Source organism: Lepidochelys olivacea (assembly GCF_965140295.1).
Source record: "Lepidochelys olivacea isolate rLepOli2 genome assembly, chromosome: 1".
Lineage (NCBI taxonomy): Eukaryota > Metazoa > Chordata > Testudines > Cheloniidae > Lepidochelys > Lepidochelys olivacea.
In genome coordinates, this window is record NC_140411.1 from 262,958,066 (window position 1) to 262,982,661 (window position 24,596).

At 45.2% G+C, this 24,596-nt stretch overlaps 1 protein-coding gene across 1 annotated transcript in view; it reads left to right on the top strand.

Moving 5' to 3' along the window:
* Window positions 1–20,980, top strand: part of LOC311520540 (cytochrome P450 2D15-like) — a 35,073-nt gene extending 14,093 nt beyond the window's left edge. Inside the window, exons 6-9 of the mRNA XM_084628082.1 lie at window positions 10,275–10,416; window positions 13,809–13,996; window positions 14,739–14,880; window positions 19,282–20,980. Coding sequence (XP_084484208.1) covers window positions 10,275–10,416; window positions 13,809–13,996; window positions 14,739–14,880; window positions 19,282–19,460 — 651 coding nt within the window. The 3' untranslated portion in view covers window positions 19,461–20,980. The remainder of the gene's footprint in view (window positions 1–10,274; window positions 10,417–13,808; window positions 13,997–14,738; window positions 14,881–19,281) is intronic.
* Window positions 20,981–24,596: the final 3,616 nt, after the last annotated feature.

A 24,596-nucleotide genomic window follows, 5' to 3' on the forward strand; every position in this document is an offset into this window, starting at 1 on the left:
CCACCACCAGAGCGAGCGTCCAACCCACAGCATCCCTGCAGCACAGCCAGGGCCTGAGAAGGAGGCCTGGGACTTACAAGGACAGACTGTGAACTGCCCGGACATTCCAGAGACACTGTTTGTTTTGTGTTCCCTGCCACAGAGCGGGGTGATGTGTTTCCTTTAACCTTTCCCATTTTTCCTTATTCTTTTTAAAATTCATTGTTGATTAAATAACTTGCATTTGCTTCCAATTGTATGTAATGATCAGTGGGTCAGAGAAGTGCCCAGTGCAGAGAGAGTACCCCGGAGTGGGGACACCCTAGCCCCTGTCCTAGGTGACCACAGCAGCGATGGGGGTTGAGCCCCCTGGGAATCCTGGGCCAAGCCTTGCTGGGGTTATAAGGACTCTGCCAGACAGGAGAGTGGAAGGGGAGTCCTCAAGGGCAGGGAGGCCACTGGGTAAAGGAAGTGGGAGTGAGGACTCAGATCCTTTCGCTAGCCCACTTCACCGGGGTAGTGCAGAAGCCAGGAAAGTTCCCCACAATAGCGGGACTATTCCCCCGCTTACAAAATTGGCATCATGAACAGGATTCTATCCACAGGGTCCACCCCACTGGTTTACTGGTTGAGTTCTGGTAGCACTGTCCAGACCTGGTCAAGAACCCTATCATGTCTGGAATTGAAGAACTACGGGCCCAGTTTGCTGAACTTCAGCGCAGATTGTCAGACCAAGCTGAGGCATTACAACAAGCTAGAACAGAACAGAGAGAAGGCTTATCACTGGCTTAGGCGGTAATAGACCAACAGGCAGCAGAAGCTAAGAAACCCCCTACTATTTATGTCCCACGGAAGCAGAAGGTCACCGAGTTTGGTGGCTTCCCGACAAGATCAAGAGACATTATGGTAGAGGAGTGGGTCAAGTCTGTGAAGGCAGCCCTGTGTGTGCTAAGAGTACCTGAAGAAGATCAAGTAGACTTCGTAGAGGAGCACCTCAAGGGCCAGGCCAAGGCCACAGTAAAGTTCATGGTAATGTCAGACAAAAAAGATGTGGAAAAGGTATTTGAACTTCTCCTAGAAGTGTATGGAGACAAGGTACCTATTGGAACCCGACTAAAGGAGTTCTTTGAGTGAAAGCAGGAGCCCGGTGAAACTATCCAGGCATATGCATATGACCTCCAGGAGAGTATGAGCAAAGTGGAGCAGCGAGACCCTCAACGAGTTCCAGACCCAGATGTGGTTCTGAAAGAGCAGTTAGTGCTGGGGCTCCAGGATGATTCCCTCTGCTGCAAAATGAAAAGGAAGTTTAAGGAAGAGCCCAGTGAGAAGTTCCATGAACTCATGCAGGCTGCCATTATATGGTCAGAAGAAGAGGAAGTTCCTGTGACAGAGACAGCCAAGCCTAATCCCCATACACAAAGTGGGGGCCTAGTGAATGCAGCTGCTGGGGAAAAGGCCCTGCCCCAAACACAGTTAACACTGGAAAGTTTAAGTGAGGCTGTCCAAAAACTGTCGGTCCAACAGGAGGAGATGATAAAAGTGATGACTGAGTTAATGAAAGAAAAAAATCCCATTAGTATGTCAAAGTATCCAAGGGCACCGGGATCCCGAAGAGCCCCACTAAAGGATGAGCTGGGAAGGTACATCTGTTACACTTGTGAAAGGCCAGGGCATACTAGCCGGGAATGTCCACTAAGAAAGAGAACAGAGTCCCAGGCACTGAAAACCAATGGGGCACCAGGAGCGAGTGGTCCATCTACAGTAGAAGGCCAAGCAGTGGCAGAAGGATTCCTAGGCCTCTCCTTGGTGGAAAATCACTCTGCATACAGTGTTGAAAGGAATGTGGGCAATGCCAGCATATCTAGTGACTTCTGTAAGCGAGCTTTTGGAGACTGTCTAGCTGCTGAAGTATGCATAGCAGGGGTGAAGACCAGATGTTTGTCAGATACTGGCTCAGAAGTCACCACCATTACTGAGTCACATTTTCAAAAATATTTGAAAGACAAGGAGCTGACCATGCACAACACACAGTTTGTATTTCTAACAGCAGTTAATGGACTGGCAATCCCAGTGGTGGGATGCCTGGAAGCAGACATAGACTACATGGGCCAGACACTGCCAGGGAAATGCATCTTCATCCTGAAAGACAAAGACTCTGAAGGGAGCCATGTGGGAGAAGGAGTCCCAGGGATTCTAGCGATGAACATCATTAGTGAGCTGAGGGAGCTACCATTGCCAGTAGAAGGAACTAGGAGGATGAACCATCATGGACACTCTAAGAAGAATGCTGTGTTGAGTAGAGTACTGGCTCGAGCACAGAGACAAAATCATTCATTGGACCCTGCGGGGCAGATTGGAAATGTTAAAGTGGGCAGAAAACAGAAGATTGTTATTCCTCCTCAGAGAGGGAAGGTCCTTGATGAACACTGCTGTGTATCAGAAAATACCAATAGATATTGAGCTCTTGTAGAGCCTACATCTGGGGTAAACCTACCTAATGGACTTCAGTCAGCCAATGTACTATTCCCCCACTTACACATGTGTGGCAAAGCAGCCCTACCAATACTAGTGAAATTTTAAAATCTCATCCATCCTTGCGGGTTTTTCCTGTCAGCATGCATTCCTTACCCAACTGCAGAGAGAGATGTGGCGGGAAGGTGAGAGTGAAGTTGTGATGCCCAGTGATATGACCAAGTCCAAAGGTGGCTCTGTTGCCAAGTAAACATCAATGACACTATGGAAAGAGACAAAAATCCCACATCACTAATTATAGGACATGTACTGATATAGAAGCGTTGCCTGTAGCCTTCTCTTGGCCAGGTCTCATGGCTTATAAACTAATTCTTATTTTCTTTGACTTCTCCGCTGCTTTCAGTACCACTGAATGCACATTTCTGTCTGTAACTGTGCCTCAGTGGGCCACAATTGAGAATGCCAAACTCAGGACAAACTGCTGAGAAATAGGGCAAACACAACCCAAAACTGGTGGTTGTTCTTCCATGAGATATACGAAACCAGCAACAAAAGTAAACTCCTGTTTCACCACCCTAGCTAACAAGAAGTCATAAAAGCAGTTCCCTTGGGCATTCCAGTTCTTATGTCACCACCAAAACACTGGATTTAAAGGTGAGTGGTTCTTTACAACCAGTCTCATTAAATAAAAGTTTCTTCTGAGCCCAAATGACCAGTCACACACCCAGGTTAATATATAACTCAGATTTCACCCAGAAATCATGCCGATGCAAATCCTTTAGTATGTAAAATCTAAAGGTTTATTTATAAAAAGAAAGAAAGAAAGGTGAGAGTTAAAATTGGTTAAAGGAATCAAATACATACAATAATTGCAAAGTTCTTCTTCAGGCTTGTAGCAGTGATGGAATAAACTGCTATCTTAAGTCAAGTCTTTGGCTGCTTCCAAATTATTGGAAGGTCCTCAGTTCATTGGTTAGAATTCTCCCATTAGTATAGTCCATATTCCAGAGGTTTGGCTAGAAAAGAGGCTGGAGCAGGATAGAGGCAAAATGGAGAAGTTTCCAAGCCCTTTTATCTCTTCTGCCATGTGGAGGGAATTCCATAGTTCTTACTGTGGAGAATTACAGCAGCAAGATGGTGTTTGGAGTCACATGGGCTTGACACAGCAGGAAATTCCATTAAGTGTAGATGGACGTCTCTCCATGGTCCACTGTCAGTTAAATGTTCTTTCGATGGGCCACTCCATTTGAATAGTCCCTCCAAGATGTGCTGACTACCTACCTTGTGGGCGATACCCCAAGAGCAAATATTTCAAATCCAGATATAGAGCCAACACTTATAACTTCAAATACAAAAATGATATATGCATACAGATAGCATAATCATAACCACAAATCATAACCTTTTCATAGACACCTCACTTGACAACCTTTGTATAAGATTTGTTGCAAATATATAACAGTGGTTGTTCTATATGGTCATATTTTAATCAGATAATGTCAGAATCCCAATGCAAAACTGATGCAGGAAGTGGTGTCCCAGACATTACTGGATGTATCACAGGGATTTCCCATTTTTGGTTCTGTATTACTACAGCTTCTAACCCAATATTAGAAGTATCAGTGTATAACAGAAATGGTTTATCAAAATCATGTTTCACAATATTGTTGAATCCCTTTACAAACCCAATCAAGGTAAAACTTGGTTAGACCAATAGTGGATTGGATCTGCTTTTGCAGCATAATTTTTGTATGTTTCATGTGATTTTGCCATAAGCTAAAGAAAATAGCTAATTTATTCATACAAGCTCTGGAAAATGTTTGGAATCCAAATAACATCAAGTCAATGTAGATATTAATGTTCTCCAAAGTGTAGGAATCTTGGCATTTAGCCACGAAAGCAATATGGTAGTGTCCCACAGTTTCTCTTTTTATATAGCACATTAGATCTGTAATGTCTTTTCTCCTGAGAAAAGTTCCAAGACTGGTTACAGGCACTAGCTTTGAAATATCAGTATCACAAGGCCTTTTCACATAAAGTGTGTTCTTATGTCTCACTCTTAACATGTTCAAGGGTTTTTCCAAAAGATTAGGCACATTGTACATTTTTACAGTTGTTGGTATTGGCAACACATTAGTCACAACAGTTAACATTAGCATTAATATTAACATTAAGTTCATTACAAGTGTACGTTTACAATAATTTTGTTATGCCACGACCTTGGCTCAATGTCATTGGGATTTTGGCATTTTAGGGTTAACCTGTGGCTTCCATTAGCATGACAAACTTTTCCCTTTCATCCCTCTCCAGTAGGGTTAAATCCTGAGCTCTCTTGCTTAACAGAATTCATTGGCTGGCTAGGTGTGTCTTCCCTGGTGACAGCTATGGGCAAGTCTTTCTCCCTCCATTCAGTTAAGTAATTTGCATCAACACAGACACTAGCTTGTTTACTCGTTTTTAGATTCTTAACTGTCAGGGTTCCTTCCCCACTCTGAACTCTAGGGTACAGATGTGGGGACCCACATGGAAAGACCCCCTAAGCTTATTCTTACCAGCTTAGGTTAAAAACTTCCCCAAGGTACAAACTTTGCCTTGTCCTTGAACAGTATGCTGCCACCACCAAGCGTTTTAAACAAAGAACAAGGAAAGAGACCACTTGGAGACGTCTTCCCTCAAAATATCTCCTCAAGCCCTACACCCCCTTTTCTGGGAAAGGCTTGATAATAATCCTCACCAATTTATACAGGTGAACACAGACCCAAACCCTTGGATCTTAAGAACAATGAAAAATCAATCAGGCTCTTAAAAGAAGAATTTTAATTAAAGAAAAGGTAAAAGAATCACCTCTGTAACATCAGGATGGAAAATACTTTACAGGGTATTCAGATTCAAAACACAGAGGATCCCCCTCTGGGCGAAACCTTAAAGTTACAGAAAATAGGAATAAACCTCCCTCTTAACACAGGGAAAATTCACATAAAACAAAAGATAAACTAATCCGCCTTGCCTGGCTTACCTATACTGGTTGCAATATTGGAGACTTGGATTAGGATGGGTTGGAGAAGATGGATTTCTGTCTGGCCTCTCTCAGTCCCAGGAGACAACAAACACGTAAATAAAGAGCACAAACAAAAGCCTTCCCCCGCAAGATTTGAAAGTATCTTGTTCCCTTATTGGTCCTTTGGGTCAGGTGCCAGCCAGGTTAGCTGAGCTTCTTAACCCTTTACAGGTAACAGGATGATGCCTCTGGCCAAGAGGGATTTTAAAGCACTGTATACAGAAAGGTGGTTACCCTTCCCTTTATATTTATGACTAACCATTACCAATTCCAAGGCTGGACTCTGTCTTAAAGAAATACCATCCATTTTCACTAGCAAGTTAGACTCAAGGTCCTTTTGTCTTTTCATTACCAACCTCTGCTTCAACATGGAATCAGATGTCAAATCCACTAACAGACAACAAGACATATTCAAAGTGTCTAGAGATCAAAGTTTGCCTGCCATCCCCTGTATTCTTGAGAGATCAGCTGCACAGCTGTCCTGCTCTACAGAATCAGCTACCCAGTTTTTTCTCTGAACCTGAAATACTTACTTAAAGAATCAACATGGAGCCCTTCCTGTCCCAACATTGGCTCCCCAACAAGCTGGTTAAGCTTATAGGGCTGTTCAAACTTCCAAACAATTTTTATTTTATGTAAAACCTTCTCAAAGCTATCCACACTGGGTCTTTCTGAAGCTGGGGCAGTGGATCCATACACATCTGAAAGACTCTGGCAGTTAGGAACTGAAACTACCTCAATTAAATAAGAACATAAGAAAGGCCATACTGGGTCAGACCAAAGGTCCATCCAGCCCAGTATCCTGTCTACCGACAGTGGCCAAGGCCAGGTGCCTCAGAGAGAGTGAACCTAACAGGTAATGATCAAGTGCCATCCATTTCCACTCTCTGACAAACAGAGGCTAGGGATACCATTCCTTGGCCATCCTGGCTAATAGCCATTAATGGACTTAACCTCCATGAATTTATCCAGTTCTCTTTTAAACCCTGTTATAGTCCTAGCCTTCACAACCTCCTCAGGCAAGGAGTTCCACAGGTTGACTGTGCGCTGAGTGAAGAAGAACTTCCTTTTATTTGTTTTAAACCTGCTACCCATTAATTTCATTTGGTGGCCCCTAGTTCTTATATTATGGGAACAAATAAATAACTTTTCCTTATTCACTTTCTCCACACCACTCATGATTTTATATCCCTCTTTCATATTCCCCCTTAGTCTTCTCTTTTCCAGGCTAAAAAGTCCTAGCCTCTTTAATCTCTCCTCATATGGGACCCGTTCCAAACCCCTAATCATTTTAGTTGCCCTTTTCTGAACTTTTTCTAATGCCAGTATATCTTTTTTGAGATGAGGGGACCACATCTGTACGCAGTATTCAAGATGTGGGCGTACCATGGATTTATACAAGGCAATAAGATATTCTACGTCTTAGTCTCTATCCCTTTTTTAATGATTCCTAACATCCTGTTTGCTTTTTTGACTGCCACTGCACACTGCCTGGACGTCTTCAGAGAACTATGCACGATGACTCTAAGATCTTTCTCCTGATTAGTTGTAGCTAAATTAGCCCCCATCATATTGTATATATAGTTGGGGTTATTTTTTCCAACGTGCATTACTTTACATTTATCCACATTAAATTTCATTTGCGATTTTGTTGCCCAATCACTTTCACCACACCCCTCATTTGCAGCAAACTGATTGCAAAGACTACCAGGAAGATTTTTCTCTTCAGGAATCTTTCTAAGCAACAATCCATTTTTTTCTTGCTCTACAAAAGCATTGCTCTGTGAAGCCACAACAAACTCCTTCCGAGTTTCACTTACACCCAGAATCATCTCTGGCACATTAGGAGGATTTTCACATAACCCCTTTTAGGCAATTTGATAGACTTACTAGATAAAAGGTTAGAGGCACTCCCCTTCCTTTTGCCACACACACAAGCTTAGGAATAATTTCCTTCTTGTTACAAGTTTCCACACTGCCAATCAAATCACCTTCATTCTTTCCTTGTGCCCTGGCTATGATATCAACCTGGTTAAACCGAGTTGTCACACCTTTACCCAGCAACACACTAGCAACAGGCAAAATAGAAGCACCAGAATCACCTGGTCCCTGGGACTCAGTTATGACATTAACTGGATGCAAACTACTTACAATGCCATTCTCCCCAGCAGACACAAACTTAGCAACATTTCCATCCTGGGCTTTAGTTGTATCCAGAACCAACTCTGGGACAACTGACAAATTCTCAAGTAGCATAAACTGAGAAGCATTTTCTGTCTGCTCCACAGACAAAGAACGGGAAAGAAACTTTCTCTCAGCAGGCGTGCTGCTGCTATTTAAAACTGACAAACCATTGGAAATACCCTTTCCTTTGTCCCAGCACCCATGGCTGATTTCAGATACACACCTGGAAAGTGGGACACCTTCCTTAACAGGCAGGTTGCCACTCCCAACAGATAAACTGCTGTTCTCCACATTATACTGAGATACTTTAAGCAAATCACTTCTCACTTTTTCAGGCTTACTTTCACAAACTTTACTTGCCAACAATCCATCACCCCTAAAAAATCTACCTTTTTCTTCCTCAATTAGGACTTTAACCTGACCACCAAGTTTAATCTGCTCCAGAGAAACTTTTTCCTGACCAATGAGTTCTCTCTGTGCTTTAGCTAATTTTAGATTCACTTCTGAGATACTAGACAAATACTGAGAAATTTCTTCCACATATACCCTGCTTTTCTGCACAGACAAACAGCTATCTTCCCCAGACAAACATTTGGAGAAACCCTCCATAGGCAAATCATTGTCTCTAATAGACACAAAGTCAGGATTATTTCTTTCCTGTGACTAGTTAACTTGACTGAACAAAGCTTTAATATAAACCCCAATCAAAAGATCCTTAGGCAATAACTTCCTTACACCAGCTATAACTTCATGTTTATTACCATTCTATTCACAGTGGATTCTGGCTAAAGGCAAACTTACAGGAAACTCATAGAGGATTACAATATTCACACATTTATCTGGTAAATAATCTTCCTCTTTGACAAAGACGAAAGCTTATGCTCAGATAAATTTGTTAGTCTCTAAGGTGCCACAAGTCCTCCTTTTTTTTTTTGCAAATACAGACTAACACGGCTGCTACTCTGAAATCTTTAACTAGAGTGATGTTAAAAGTTGTAATTTGCCCTAAACAGCTTTTACCATTGATTTTTTATATTCTCTGCACAAGTTATGGGGTTTACCTTCACCTGAGCTCACAGTAAAAGCATTTTCATAAAAGGTGTCAGTGCTGGGGTATATTTGGTTTCACACAGACAACTGCTTAGAGTCAAACAACATACCAACATTTTTACAAACTGGATAGATTCTATCCCCATCTTTGCTGTTGAGAGGAGCTGGCTTTTCAGGATGATACAGTTTCTGCTGTTCTTCCATTGCTTTTTTGATTTGGAGCTCATGCCTAGCAGTTTCTTGTTGTATCTGGCGAACCATCTCCCCAGTAGTTTCTCCCCAACTGTTGCTTCAGCATTCTCTGTGGTGGATCCTCCTCTGCTCGTCCACTGTCTGTGGAAGTCCTAAAGCCTCTGCCCTTGCCCGCTCCCTCTACACTGTAACTCTGAGGAACCATATCTGCTTACACAGTTGCAACTTTCATCTCGAGGCTCATAACTAGCAAACCAAGCTCAGCTCTCCTGACCCATCTCTCGCTAAGGAGTCCTGTACTTCAGTCCCTCTGACATTTCTTCCGAGGTGATTTGTCCACTGTGTAAGTTTAACATAGCTAAAAATGAGATTCTTACTTTTTTCCAAAACCCCTCTCCCATCTTCCTGCTCAGCCAGGATCATAAAATTAGGTTTCTCTATGAATCCTTCCTCTCCTCCCCCTGCACACATCCAATTTCAAATCTTGCTGCTTCTTTCTCTGCTTCACTGGTTCCTTCTTGTTTATCACATCTGATTTAAATCTCTTGTCCTTGTCTTGAAAGTCTTACACAACCCACATTATATCTTGGACATAGTCTCTTAATGCATCACCCCCATAACCTGTGGTCTTTCAATGCCTTACTCATTTAATTCTCCCACAGTTTTCTCTGTGTCTTCTTTCATGCTACTTCATACCACTGAAACACCCTCCAAATTCTGGTCTACTAAGCCATTGCCTTCTCTTCATCCAAATCCCTTCTAAAGATCCACTATTTTCTTCTTGCCCACAAGAAGTAAGTCAATGATTTTAAGCTATTAAAATATCCTTATTATATTTTCCTTTGGACTTCCCATTGCTTTTTGGTGCTTCTATGAAATCTAGTATTATGAGCCTTGAAAGTAATGCAAAAATATTTCAAATTTCATTCCCATACTTCATGAAACCTTAATGACTCTACCTTTGATCAATGCATGAATTGCTGGTTTATTTAGCTCTTCTCAGTCAAGGAAGAATCTTGAAACTCATTCATATTTTGAATTCTAATCCCTACTAAGAAGATTTTCAGGATTGTGGGCCTGTCTCCTGACTGCCCTATACCTTGTATAAACATGTGCACCAGTTCAAAGGGAGTGTAAAATGCTATCATTCTGATCAGGCATCCTCCTCCACTCTGCATGGGTGTCAATGATCACACCAGGTGTGGGGCAACAGGGCCTCAGACTCCTACGTCTGGAAAATGCGTTATACACCCAAATGTATGCTCCTAGCTAGTAGGGTGAATTAAATAAAAAACAACAAACCCAAGTTGTATGACAAGTCTATTGTTATTTCCTTCAGGCTAAAATGGACCCAGAGAGCACTTTCAGTGAGGACAACCTGATCTTTACAGTTTTTGACCTGTTTGGTGCCGCCACTGAAACCACCACTGTAACCCTGTGCTGGGCACTGCTGTTCATGCTTTGCTATCCTGATGTCCAAAGTAAGTGATGCAGTTTGGGAGTGCCAGAGCTTCCTCACACCCTGTACCTCCCATTGACAAGTTTCCAGTATTTTTCTACTTATAGATGCTTTTGTCTTTCGGATGTGACCTCCTGGAGTACAGTCAGTAGTATTTACTGTTGGACAGAACTACAGTAATGAGGAGGGGATAAGTCCACACAATCATCATGGAGCATTATGTGCTGAGGGGGAGAGCAAAATCTCATGAGGAGAGGGAAAGCCCTTGTTAAAGATCTCAGTATGTTCACAGAAACCCACTGCTACTGTTAAGTGCACCTTGTGTCTCCAGCAGCTCCTTGCTAAGTTTTCTCTCTCTGGCCACAAATGCTTAAGCCAAGATTCGGTAAATGACTAGCAATTTTGGGCAGCTCAGCTTTTGGGTGTTCAACTTGAGATACCTTAAAAGGACGTGATTTTCAGAGGGTGGCTACTCAGCACTTTCTGAAAATCAGGCCTCTTGTCAAAACGGGCACCTACACATTGTGTCGCCCACAAGCACTAGTCACTTTGGAAAATCTTGGCCCCTTTCACTTCCACCCCCGATCAACTTCAGGGATATATAAGAAGAAACCTTTTCTCAACTCTTTTACACAATTTCTTCTTGAAACAATTATTTCTCCAACACATAAAAAGAGAGTCTGCACTCAGCTTAGTCCTAATACCACATAGGACTTAATTCAAGAAGTTCAGACACTAAGTGTCACCACCATATAAATAAGTTCAACTGCTGAAGGGAAAGAATCAAACCAAAAACTTGCACTTTCCAAGGGGGCTTTTAAAAATGAACAAGGCAGTCAAAAAGGCGCTAGAGTCAGAAGTGAGGATAGGGTAGGGTTGCTTAAGTAGCATCCTGGTTGTCCAGACCAAAGAGGTATCTGTAAAAAATACAATGGAATCCAGCCCAAGTGATGCCAGTAGAAAGGAAGGTAAAGAGGTAAACTATAACATGGAAATTAGGAGAGGTGAGAGGAAATGTAAAGAATTTATATCCAAAGACATGAAAACAAACACATTATTTCGTATATCAGAAGCAGGATGTCTGGGAGAATTGGTTGGTTCCCAGAACTACCAGGGAAGAAAGGGAACGATCAAGGAGGATAAGGACATTAACAAGAAGCTAAATGGTTTCTTTGTATCAGTCCTCACTACAACAGCGAACCTTTGGGGAGATATCTACCTCTGCTATGTATTTTCAGGTAGTGATCACAAGGCATAGTCAGAGATAGAATTAACAAAAGAAAAGGTTCTGGAATAAATGGATACATTTAAGTGCCACCAAGACCAGCTGGCTTATCTCCAAGAGATTCCAAGGACTTTAAGAATGAAGTGGCTGAGCTGCTAACAAACTCGTGCTGTCTCTGAAATGATCAAATACCGTACTGGAGGAGCAAATATTGTCACGGTGGTTTAAAAAGCCTCTCGGACTGGGCTGGGGAAATGCAGACCAGTGAACCTTCCTTCAGTACAGACAAATTGGTTGAAACAATAAATAGAGGGAATCATGAAAAGCCTCGATTAACTGACACATCTGTACAACTTCTCGTAGGTGCAACAACAGGAAAACAAAATGGATGGGGACCAGGTGGGAGAATTTTGTCGAACATAAAGAAGTCACAATGATGGGAGAGGGGTTAGTTGGGAGCTAGGGCTGGCCCAAGGCAAATTTTTTGTCCCCTCCTGCACAGCACATTTTATCATATTTCTTAACAACAAAACCTTTACACAGTATCCTTGGTCTCCCTCACATTTGTTCTTTCCCCTTTTCCATTTCCTTCACACCGTCATCTCCTCACTGCAGACGTTTTGCTCTGTATTTTCAGTCTATTATCCCCTTAGTAGTATTTTTTGACATTGTGTCCTAATTGTTCCCTCTCTTTCCTTCTCTTCTCCATTGCATCTACCTTCCTCTTCTTTCCTACTTTGTGTTCCCTCCCTCCTTCCCCCAGGTTGTCAGTCTCACGTTCTTCTGCAGCCCCGACCAAACCCTTCACCCCGTCCTTCCTCACCCACAGGCACTTTACGCTCCCTCCCGTCCCCCAGACCTCTCTCGCACGCACCCTCTGGCCTCCCACACAAAGATCACTCTCTGGCTCAGCTGCCGTCCTCCTCCAACCCCCCCGCACTCTCAATCAATCAGACCAAACCGAGCCCCACACACGCCCTCAGAGCCCACTCACGCAGGCAGGCCCTTGCCCTAACGACTCCATTCACACACATACCTCCATGCAGGCTGCCCTACCTCACTCCGCAGACACCTGCCTGCGACCCAGGGAGTCCTGTCTGCACGGCGGGTGAGGTCGGTATAACTAGTTGCTCAGCGATGTTGTTATATGGATATAGGTCTGTAGTCTAAACCTGGCCTTGGTGTTCCAGAGCCTTCTGCCAAAACAAGACGCCATCCCTCCACACACAGTCCTCAGCCACCCCTCTGCTGGGGAGAGCTCTTTCTGACCCCCTTTGTGCAGCCTCCGTTCTCCTCTCATGTTCCTCTCCCCGCTTCACTGCCCCCCACAGAAAGGTCAGCCTCCCTCCGCAAGCTAACTCACACCCACCCATTCCCTACTCTCTGCTCGCGTGCGTCTCCTTTCCCCGACCCCCGCCACCCTGGCTCTTTCCCCTGCTTCCTTCCCCAGTCACCCCCCCCCCGCCTCCCCGCCCCGCCCCCCACCTCCTCCTGGGGCTTCTGAAATTCCGAGGTTTCCCTGTGTGGATTTTTCACACCTGTGAGCGACGTAGTTAGGCCGACTTGATTTCCCAGTGTACAGGCCTAAGTGGTGCTGCAGCCTCTGTGCTTCTGCCTTCCCCTGTAGGCTTGGCTGGCTGCAGCACAGCAGTTTGTCATATTTACACTGGTACAGCCCCGAGCACAGTGCAGAGCAGGGGGAGAGGTGAAAATGGTGATGTGCAGGGGGGCGTTAAGAGGAGGTGGGCAGCAGCAGGAGGGCACATCTTAAGGGAAAGATGAAAAGCGTTTGCATTTTTAACTCCATGACCAGAGTGGTGGGGAGGACAACATCCTGGAGGGAGGGTATCCCCCCGCACTCCCCACAGTGGTTGTCCCTGTGTCTGATATGGAAATTGTGCTTCTGCAGTCTGCTAGAATTTTTCACGTCAACAAAGTAGTAGCCAGTGTAAGCGTCTAATGTAGACATAACGCACGGAAACTTATTTACACTGAATACATGTTACCTGTTTCTTGGATGGGAATACCTATTCGTGCCAAATATAAAGGGTTGATAGAGGGTCTCTTTAGAAGAGAAGTTAATGGGAATGTTTCAACTGTTTTCAGTGGTAACTGGATCAGACCCTTAATAGTCTATTACATCTACTCTGTTATACTCCATGCTATATAAAGTGTTCCTATATTTTCAGGAAGAGTCCATGAGGAAATTGATAAGGTGATTGGCAGGGACAGGTCACCCGAGATAGAGGACCAAGTGAACTTGCCTTACACCAATGCTGTGATCTATGAAACTCAGCGTTATTGTGATGTTGTTTTTGCTGGAGTGCCTCGCACAACGTACCGGGACACTGAAGTTCAAGGCTTTTTCATCCCTAAGGTACAGCAATTGTGACCCCTGGAAAATTAATGCAGCCCAGATGCAGATTGTTAAGGGATATTGCTAGGATACTTAGTTACTAAGTCACAGGTTCGTTATGTAGCATGCTATTCTAAAGGACTTGAACGTCACAGAGAACTGTATTTCTAGCAAGTATCAGGGGTAGCCGTGTAAGTCTGTATCCACAAAAACAACGAGGAGTCCAGTGGCACCTTAAAGACTAACAGATTTATTTGGGCATAAGCTTTTGTGGGTAAAAAAACACTTCTTCAAATTCATGGAGTAAAGATTACAGATGCAGGAAGTGTGACAATGACACATGAAGAGAAGAGAGTTAACTTATGCCCAAATAAATCTGTTAGTCTTTAAGGTGCCACCGGACTCTTTGTTGTTTTTGTATTTCTACCAGTAGATCCAACTGTATAGATTCAACTGAATCTCATTATACAGAATTCATTTGGTTTAAAATTTAGGGAGATCTGGAGTGGGAGGAAATTTTGTCCTGCTAATATCATTGAAGGAAGTAGAAATCTCATTTACATATACAAATGTTATATTGATAGGCCTTTTCCAATGGAAAGTGGTGCCATTATCTGATTAATAGGGCAACAGAGAACTGCCTGGCTTTTCTTTCACTGTAGATGATAGTAAAAGGAAGCATAAGGTAAAGCTGACAATGGTTTATATTCTCCTGAAATAACCTGTTTGTTTTTGTTTTGGGGACGTTAATGGGAATGTTTAGGGCACCACCATCATCGCGGTTTTGTCCTCAGTGCTGAAGGATGAAATGATTTGGGAGAAGCCCCACCAGTTCTACCCAGAGCACTTCCTGGATGCAGATGGGCAGTTTGTGAAGCAAGAGGCCTTCCTGCCTTTCTCTGCAGGTAAATCCAAGGGCAGAGCAGTTGGGTGAGGCCATCACTGTGGAAAGGAGTCACAGATGTCTTTATCTTTAAAATGAATAAAGGGCATCAGTTCTCATGCTGCAGGGCAGAAGCCAAATATTAACTGCTCCTTACGGGGCTTCTTGAACCTTCCTCAGAATTCTCTGGTACTGGTCACGGTCAGGGAGAGGATGCTGGACTAGATGGAGAAATGGTGTGTTCCAGTGAGGCAGTACTTTCTGGAATTAGGTGTTCGCAGTCGTTAGTGATATATGGCAGAGTGGCAAAGTGGGTCAGATCCTTTGGTTCAGTTCATTGTTCATGGGGTGGGAGTGCTGCTCCCAGTGACTTAGAATCATAAAAAATGCAGGGCTGGAATGGACCTCGAGAAACCCTCAAGTCCAGCCCCCTGTGCTGAGGCAGGACCAAGTACCCTGATACGTGTTTGTCCTGTTTTTAAACGCTTCCAGTGATGGAGACCTGGGGTGCGGGGGTGGGGGTGGGGGCAATGGCCCTGTTGCCCTCCCACTTTTTACAGAGGTAAGGGCAAGCAATGGGGGAGAAGGCGGAGAGGAGCGAGAGTGGAGCTGGGCCTCGGAGGAATGGGTGGTGCGAGGGCAGGAGCTTGGGGAGAAGGGGCAGCGCAAGGGTGGGGCTCCACAGGGAAGGGGCAGTGTGGGGGGTGGGGTCTCAAGAGAAAGGGACTGTGCAGGGGCAGGGCCACAGTTTGGGCGCCGGTGGCCCCCACACTTTTAAGGCGCTTTTGCCGCTCCTGATAGGGAGTCCTTGACCTCCCTTGGAATCCTATTGCAGAGCTTAAATACCCTAGAGCTAGAAAGGTTTTCCTAATATCTAACCTAAATCTCCCTTACTGCACATTAAGCTCATTACTTCTTGTCCTACCTTCTGTGGACTTGGAGAACACTTGATCACCATCCTTTTTATAACAGCCCTTAACAGATTTGAAGACTGTTATCAAGTTGGCACTCGGTCTTCTTTTCTCAAGACTATACAAGCCCAGATTTTTCAACTTTTCGTCATAGGTCAGGTTTTCTAAACCTTCGATAATTTTTGTTGCTCTCCTTGGACTCTTTCCAATTTGTCCACATCTCTTCTAAATTGTGGTGCCCAGAACTGGACACAGTTCTTCAGCTGAGGCCTCACCAGTGTTAAGTAGAGAGGGACAATTACCTCCTGTGTCTTACATACAACATGCCTGTTAATACACCGCAGAATCATAATAGCCTTTTTTACAGCTACATCATATTTACAACTCATACTCAATTTGTGATCCACTGTAACCCATAGACCGGGGGTGTCCAAACTTACTGACCCTCCGAGCCACATACAACCACCTTCAGAAGTTTCAGTCCTACTCCTGCTGAAGTCCCAAGCCCCAGCAGACACACCCTTTGGTGAGGAGCACCAAGACTCCCCTCCTCACTGGGCATAAGCCCCTACCTCAGCACCCCACTGCAAGGAAGAGGTCCCGAGCTCCCCACTGCAGCCTGGTAGGTGGAGAATGGGGAGGGAGGTGTGGGAGGCTCCGCGAGCTGCACTTTAACACTAGAAGAGCCACATGTGTCTCAGGAGCCACAGTATGGCCACCTTAGCCATAGATCCATTTCAGCAGTACAACCACCTAGACAGTTATTCCCCATTTTGTAGTTTTGCATTTGACTTTTCATTCCTTAGTGAAGTACTTTGCACTTGTCTTTATTGAATTTCATCTGGCTGAATTTAGATCAAGTCTCCAAATTGTCAAGATCATTTTGAATTTTAAACTTGCCCTTCAAAGTGCCTGCAACCCCTCCCAGCTTGGTGTCTCTGACGTTCCCCTCTGGTGTTATCCGGACCAGTGATCTGCTAGGTCATTCCAATCCTTGTCTCTGGGAGCCAGCCTTACCCTGCTCTGCTGTGAGAACCCCCACTCTTGAGATGTTCACTCACAGCCTCTGGCATGTAAGCTGCTCCTTGGATTGTGCAACTGAATGACACTAGCCAATATATCCAGTCCCAGACACAACCCTAGGAACCTCCATCTTGCAGTGTCCAGTTATGCCCTCTGGATGCTGCAAGCTTATATGAGTTTGTCAATTTAACAAAGAAATTGATATGTACCAGGCTTGTTAATCCAAGGGGAGTTTCTGATATGCTTCAAACCAAATGCATTGCTTCAGGTAGAATAAACAGACAGATTTATTAACTATAAAGATAGATTTTAAGTGATTATAAGTCAAAACATAAGTCAGATTTGGTCAAATGAAATAAAAGCAAAAAGCATTCTAAGCTGATCTTAACACTTTCAGTGCCCTTACAAACTTAGATGCTTCTCACCACAGGCTGGTTGGTTGCTCTTCAGCCAGGCTCTCCCCTTTGATCAGTGCTTCAGTTGCTTGGTGGCAATGTCTGTAGCGGGGCGGATTTACCATGAAACACACAGTGCCCTGGCATGGGGCCCCCCAGCAACAGGGGGCCCCAAGGCCGGGCACTCAGGCAGCGCACCCCCCACAGTGGGGATGCTCCACAGGATGGGGGCTGCAAGGGTAGAAGCTGTAGGCAGAAGGAGAACAGGGAGGGAGGCTCACCTGCAGCCGCAGGGGAGCAGGCAGGAGGTGCAGGTGGCGGGAGCCCTGCGAATGTGGGCCTGAGGACTCAGGAGGAGCGCAGGGCAGCTGCGCAGCCAGCCGGAGAGAAGCGGCACTTTGAAGGGGAAACCACCGCTTCTCTCTGGCTGTGTGGCTGCCCCTGCTTCTCCTGAGTCCTCCAGCCCGTGCTCACATGACCAGATTCAGAAATGGGGTGGGTCTTTAGGGGCTGCAGCCCAGGGCTCCGGTGCCCACTTAGCCTGGGCTGCAGCCCCTAAAGCCCTTGAGTTCTGGCCCTCCCTGGCGGGGGGGGAGGTGGTTCCAAGAATCACAGCCAGTGGGAGCTGCAGGGGGTGGTGCCTGTGGGCAAGTACAGGGCCTCACCTGCACCCCCCTCACCAAATGGGATCTGTCCCAGGTAAGTTCTCCGCACCCCAACCCCCTGCCCAGTCCTGAGCCCCGTCCCACATCCTAATTTCTGGCCAGACCCCCCATCCCTAGCCTGCACCCTAACTCCCACCCAGACCTTGCACCCCCAGCCCCAGCCTGCTCCCACACCCTAACTCCCTCCCTTGCAACCCAACCTTGAGCCCCTCCATCACCATAACCCCCACGCAGACCCTCCACCCCCAGCCTATTCCCACACCCTAACTCCCTCCCAGAGCCTGGACCTCCAGCCCTGAGTCCCAGGAGGAGAATGCAGGGGGGAAAAATGAAAAACAGGGCTGGGGGAAGATAAGAGAGAATGCTCCCACCATGTGGGGGGGGCCCAAAATGAAACTGCACACAGGGCCCCACTAACTCTAAATCTGCCACTGGTCTGTAGATGTAGGTGGAAGAGAGAGGAAGAGCATGGCAAATGTCTCTCCTTTTTATCATGTTCTTTCTTCCCCCTTGGCTTTGCCCCCCCTCCCCCCTTCAGAGTCAGGTGAGCATTACCTCATCACAGTCCCAAACTGACCAAAGGAAGGGGGGTGACTCACTCGAGAGTCCAACAGATCCTTTTGTTGCTGCCTAGGCCAGTGTCCTTTGTTCCTGTGAGGCTGGGCTGGGTTTGTCCCATGCATGCCCTGATGAGGTGTGAACTGCCCCCCTGCTCTTAGAGAGTTTTTGCCTGGGCTTATTTTAAGCCATGAGGATACATTTTCAGCCTCATAACTATATACAGGAATGATAACCTGTAACATTACTATAACATTACTGCAACAAAAATTACTAGAACAACAATGCTCAGTGCATCATGAGTCTTCTGAAGACACCCGACATGACAAACGTTGCATTGGATACCACACAATCATTTTATGAGGATGAACATGTAGGGTGTTCCCATGAGGTACCAAACGTCAGTGTCATCTGCAGATTTTACAAGCATACTCTCTACTGCATTATCCAAGTCATTAGGGAAAATATTAAATAGACCGGACCCAGGACTGACCCCTGGAGGACCCCCTCGAGATGCCCTCCCAGTATGACAGTAGTAGTCATATGGTTTGCGAACTACTGTTTGAGTTCGGTCTTTCAACCAGTTGTGCACCCACTTTTTAGTAAATTCATCTAAACCACATTTCTCTAGTTTACTTATAAGAATGTCACATGGAACTGTCCACAAGGCCAGTAATCCTATCAAAGAAGGAAATTAGGTTGGTTTGCCATGATTTATTCTTGACAAATCCATGCTGACTATTCCTTATAATGCTATTATCCTCCAGGTGCTTACAAATGTATTGTTTAATTATTTGCGCTAGGATCTTTCCTGGTATCATTTTGTTTTGGGGGTCTCCCTCTTCCTCCTGCCTCACTCTCTCTTTTACAGGTCGCCGCATGTGTCTGGGGGAGCAGCTGGCCAGGAAGGAGCTCTTTCTCTTCTTCGCAACCCTCCTGCAGCATTTCACTTTCCATATCCCTGAGGGTCAGCCCAGGCCACAGGAAGATGGGTGCTACATCCTCATACATTCCCCCGATTCCTACGAGCTGTGTGCCATCCCCAGATAAAGTGTCCCAGGCATGAGCTGCCAGATCTGCATTGAGCTGAGCTAAAGTTTCCCCAGCAGAGCAATTTAGGAAGCACTTTTTTTTAGATTGAAATAACTTTATCTAAGGTTTCAGAGTAGCAGCCGTGTTAGTCTGTATCCACAAAAAGAACAGGAGGACTTGTGGCACCTGAGAGACTAACCAATTTATTTGAGTATAAGCTTTGCATCCGATGAAGTGAGCTGTAGCTCACGAAAACTTATGCTCAAATAACTTTATCTAAGTGTTTTGAAGTTTGTAAAGCAATTATGGCAGAGACTCAATGACGTGAACTTTGGATTCAAGATGCCAACCAGAACAATCGATTATTAAAATATTTGCTATATTAAGAAACAAGTCCAGCACAGCCAAAGATATAGTGATAACTGGGAAAATGGAACACACTGGAAAACATATTGGAAAAATCATGGAACCAACAATATGTTGGAAGCCTCAGTTCCGCCCCTTTGCTTTTATGCTGTATAGCTTCCCCCCCCTTTTCTCGTCCCTTTTTGTGTCTGCTTAGGTTATGAATGCTCCAGGGCAGAGAGCTCTCTTCTCACATGTTTGCAAAGCTCCTAGCCCACATTGGTGGCACATAAATAAGAGCAAATTATAATAGTTTTAGAACTGATGCTAGCAATCAAATCAGATTTCAGGGTAAGTTGTGGAGATAAACCTCTATCGTGTCACTATGCGCTGATCATTTTAAGATGCAACAGCAAATCTTACAGCACTCCCAGTTAAAATCCCAAAGTCTATCAAATGGGAAACACTAAACAGAGTCATGCTGCCAATGTAACTCAACAGCTGTTATTTATAACATACCTGCTGGGATTGCTGTAGAGTCCAGGGGCAAATGTAATCCCGGTTTGTAAGGTTACTGACTTCTCAGAAGTTAAACCACAGTTGAATTTGGACCTTGATTTTTTAGGAACCTTTAGCAAGAATAAAACAATTTGGTTTTAGGCTGTCCTGCAGAAATCAGTGGGTCAAATTCAGCCTTGAGGTAGGCAGGTACAACGCCACTGGTTTAAATGGCATTACACCTGCATATGCCGTGCCTGAGTGTGGTTCTCTGTGTCTGTTCCTTTACTTGTATTAAACAATGAACATCCAGCAACAAAAACCATCAATGCGACGTTCACTATTGCAGGCCAGGAACAAAACACCACTAATCCCACATATTGCTGAATAAAACGTGTGGTAGCCTGACCCCACATAAACTTACTAATATGAAACATAGAAACCGTGGTCAATACTTTGCTATTTGGATTGCTGAATCTGATATGCAGAGAGGTGAATCATCTAACTTATTATCCTTTGTACCATATGTATTTCCTGTGTAAATCTTAGTCATTTAATCCCTGTTTATTGTATTATTCTTTCTACTTGTGTGATGGTTTTACTGTAGTTTGCTTAAAGCCAACCCTTCCCTTGCACTCCTTCTTTTTTTCTGTGACTCAAAAATATAAACTATAAATATATTAAAAAACTAGACAGCACTCCCTGTTGGATCTGCATCATTCATGAAACACAGAGAAACTGGAACCAATATCCCCCTTCCTCCTTCTCAATTCTTCACTGTAGTCTTGAGGGGGGCTCTTCTGTCCCCTCAGGAAGAGTAGCTAACATTGGATACATTAATAGCAGCCTACGGCGTTGTCTACATATACACTGGTATAATGATACCGTTATGTGGAGTTGTGCAAATAACTGATTTTTTCAGTTCTGTGGCCAAACCAAAAACTAACAAAAACTAAAATAAAATATTTGCTTCAGGTTGACCTAAGCGGAAACAGAAAAAAAATCATTTCAGGTCAAACAAAATGCTTTATTTGACCTGAAACAATACGTTTTGTTTCATTTGTGTGGTTTTTGTTTTTACTTTTTTTAATTAATAAAATGGAAGTAAAATTCTAAATGAAATGTCATTTTGAATTAAAAAAATAAAAATATTTTGACTTTTTCTGAATTTTTCCTATTCTTTTTCAGCTGAAACAATTTGACGCATTTAACACAAATTTTCAAGGTGTTGCGATTGACCCAATTATGGATTTTTTTTGTCAAAAAAAAAACTTCATCCAAAAAATTTAACGCATCTCTACTGCTATAGTGAAACCAGTATAGTTATACTGGTAAAAACCTCCATGTGGCTACTGTTTAACAGTGATGTTGTAGCTGGTTTTGACAGCGTCTGCTGTAATGGTGCAAATATGGAATATCTGTCAGGTAAGAGCAGTTTTTCAGAGGTTCATCGATTCCAAAGCTAGATGGGACCATTGTGATCATCTAATCTGATCTCCTGTATAACACGGGCCATGGAACTTCCCTGCTTGGTAACCTAGTGAGGCAGGCTTTAAACTAGGTTCACCAGGGGATGGGTGACTATAGTGGTGTGGCTGCCCCACTCCCACAGAACAGGGCTTAAAAGCAGCCCTGGAGAGGGCTGTGGCTGGGAAAAGGAGTGAAAGCATCTGAGGGAGTAGCTGACTACAGGTGTGGCCAGCCCCATCAGGCCACAGCTGGTGTGAGCCAGGAGCTGAGAGGAGTCTCACTCTAGCCCTGGAGTAGGAAGGGCTAGCTGCCTGGGAGCAAGGTACCTGAAGTAGAGCCATGCTAGGGAAGGGCAAGAGGAGCTGGGGAGCTCCAGCCTGGTAAACCTCCAGGCTGCGTGCCTTGGTGAAGGCCTACAGAGGTACTGGGGCTGCCGAGGGGCATCCCAGGGATAGGCAGAGGCAGCAGGTCCTACCCCCTTGCCAATGATGAGCGGCCATTACAGATTGCCCTTTGTCCCAGTGAAAGGGGACTAGATGATGACTGGCAGTAGCCACTGAGGCAAGGTGGGCTTAGAGTATTGGGGGTTCCCCTGGGAGGGGAGATCCATAGTGTGGGGGTACTGCTGTGGGGCAGCACCCCAACATAAGAGGGTACTGGGGTCTGGGAGGAACACAGGGCCTGAGGCAGGGGAGACACTGGCCAGCAGAGGGCACTCCGGAGCTGGAGTTGAGCTAATTCCCAGACAGCCAGTAGGAGGTGCCACACTGGTGAGTGTCGATCTGCTACAGCAGTGGTTCTCAAAGCTGGTCCGCCGCTTGTTCAGGGATAGACCCTGGCGGGTCGGACTGGTTTGTTTACCTGCTGCGTCCACAGGTTAGGCCAATTGTGGCTCCCACTGGCCGCAGTTCACCACTTCAGGCCAAAGGGGGCTGCGGGAAGCAGCGCGGGCCAAAGGACGTGCTGGCCGCCCTTCCTGCAGCTCCCATTGGCCTGGAGAGGCGAACCGCGGCCAGTGGGAGCCGCGATCGGCCGAACCTGCGGACATGGCAGGTAAACAAACCAGTCCGGTCTACCAGGGGCTTTCCCTGAACAAGCGGCGGACCGGCTTTTAGAACCACTGTGATACAGTGACCTAAGCCTAGAGGTAAGTGGGGAAGTGGGATACCAGGGGGAAACACAAGGAGGAGGGTGCAATGGGGAGGCCTCCTAATTCATACTGAGAAAGGGCAATCGGCTAGTTACCTTAGGTGCCTGTACACCAACACAAGAAGCCTGGGAAACAAGCCAGGAAGAATAGGAAGTCCTGGCACAGTCAAGGAACTATGATGTGATTGGAATAACAGAGACTTGGTGGGGTAACTCACATGTCTGGAGCACTGTCATGGATGGGTATAAACTGTTCAGGAAGGACATGTCGGGGAGAAAACATGGAGGAGTTGCACTGTATGTAAGAGAGCAGTATGATTGCTCAGAGCTCCAGTATGAAACTGGAGAAAAGCCTGTTGAGAGTCTTTGGGTTAAGTTTAGAGGCGAGAGAACAAGGGTGATGTCGTGGTGGGCATCTGCTATAGACCACCAGATCAGGAGGAGGAGGTAGACGAGGCTTTCTTTGAACAACTAACAGAAGTTTCCAGATCACAGGCCCTGGTTCTCATGGGGGACTTCAATCACCCTGACATCTGCTGGGAGAGCAATACAGCAGTGCACAGACAATCCAGGAAGTTTTTGGAGAGTGTTGGGGCCAACTTCCTGGTGTAAGTGCTGGAGGAACCAACTAGGGGCCATGCTCCTCTTGACCTGCTGCTCACAAACAGGGAAGAATTGGTAGGGGAAGTAGAAGTGGGTGGCAACCTGGGCAGCAGTGACCATGAGATGGTTGAGTTCAGGATCCTGACAAAAGGAAGAAAGGAGAGAAGCAGAATATGGACCCTGGACTTCAGAAAAGCAGACTTTGACTCCCTCAGGGAACTGCTGGGCAGGATCCCCTGGGAGGCTAATATGAGGGGGAAAGGAGTCCAGGAGAGCTGGCTGTATTTTAAAGAAGCCTTATTGAGGGCGCAGGAACAAACCTTCCCGATGTGCAGAAAGAATAGCAAATATGTCAGAGGACCAGCTTGGCTTAACAGAGAAATCTTCAGTGAGCTTAAACACAAAAAGGAAGCTTACAAGAAGTGGAAACTTGGACAGATTACTAGGGAAGAGTAAAAAAATATTGCTCGAGCATCCAGGGGTGTATTCAGGAAGGCCAAAGCACAGTTGGAGTTGCAGCTAGCGAGAGATGTGAACTGTAACAAGAAGAGGTTCTACAGGTATGTTAGCAACAAGAAAAGGTCAGGGGAAGTGTGGGACCCTTACTGAATGGGGGAGGCAACCTAGTGACAGATGTTGTGGAAAAAGCTGAAGTACTCAATGCTTTTTTTTTTTTTTTTGCATCAGTCTTCACAGAGAAGGTCAGCTCCCAGACTGCTGCACTGGGCAGCACACTATGCGGGGGAGGTGAGCAGCCCTCAGTGGTGAAAGAACAGGTTAAGGACTATTTAGAAAAGCTGGACATGCACAAATCCATGGATCTGGATCTAATGCATCCGAGGGTGCTGAGGGAGTTGGCTGATGTGATTACAGAGCCATTGGCCATTATCTTTGAAAACTCATAGCGATTGGGGGAGGTTCTGGATGATTGGAAAAAGGCAAATATAGTGCCCATCTTTAAAAAAGGGAAGAAGGAGAATCCAGGGAGCTACAGACTGGTCAGCCTCACCTCAGTCCCTGGAAAAATCATAGAGTAGGTCCTCAAGGAATCCATTTTGAAGCACATGGCGGATATGAAGATGATCAGGA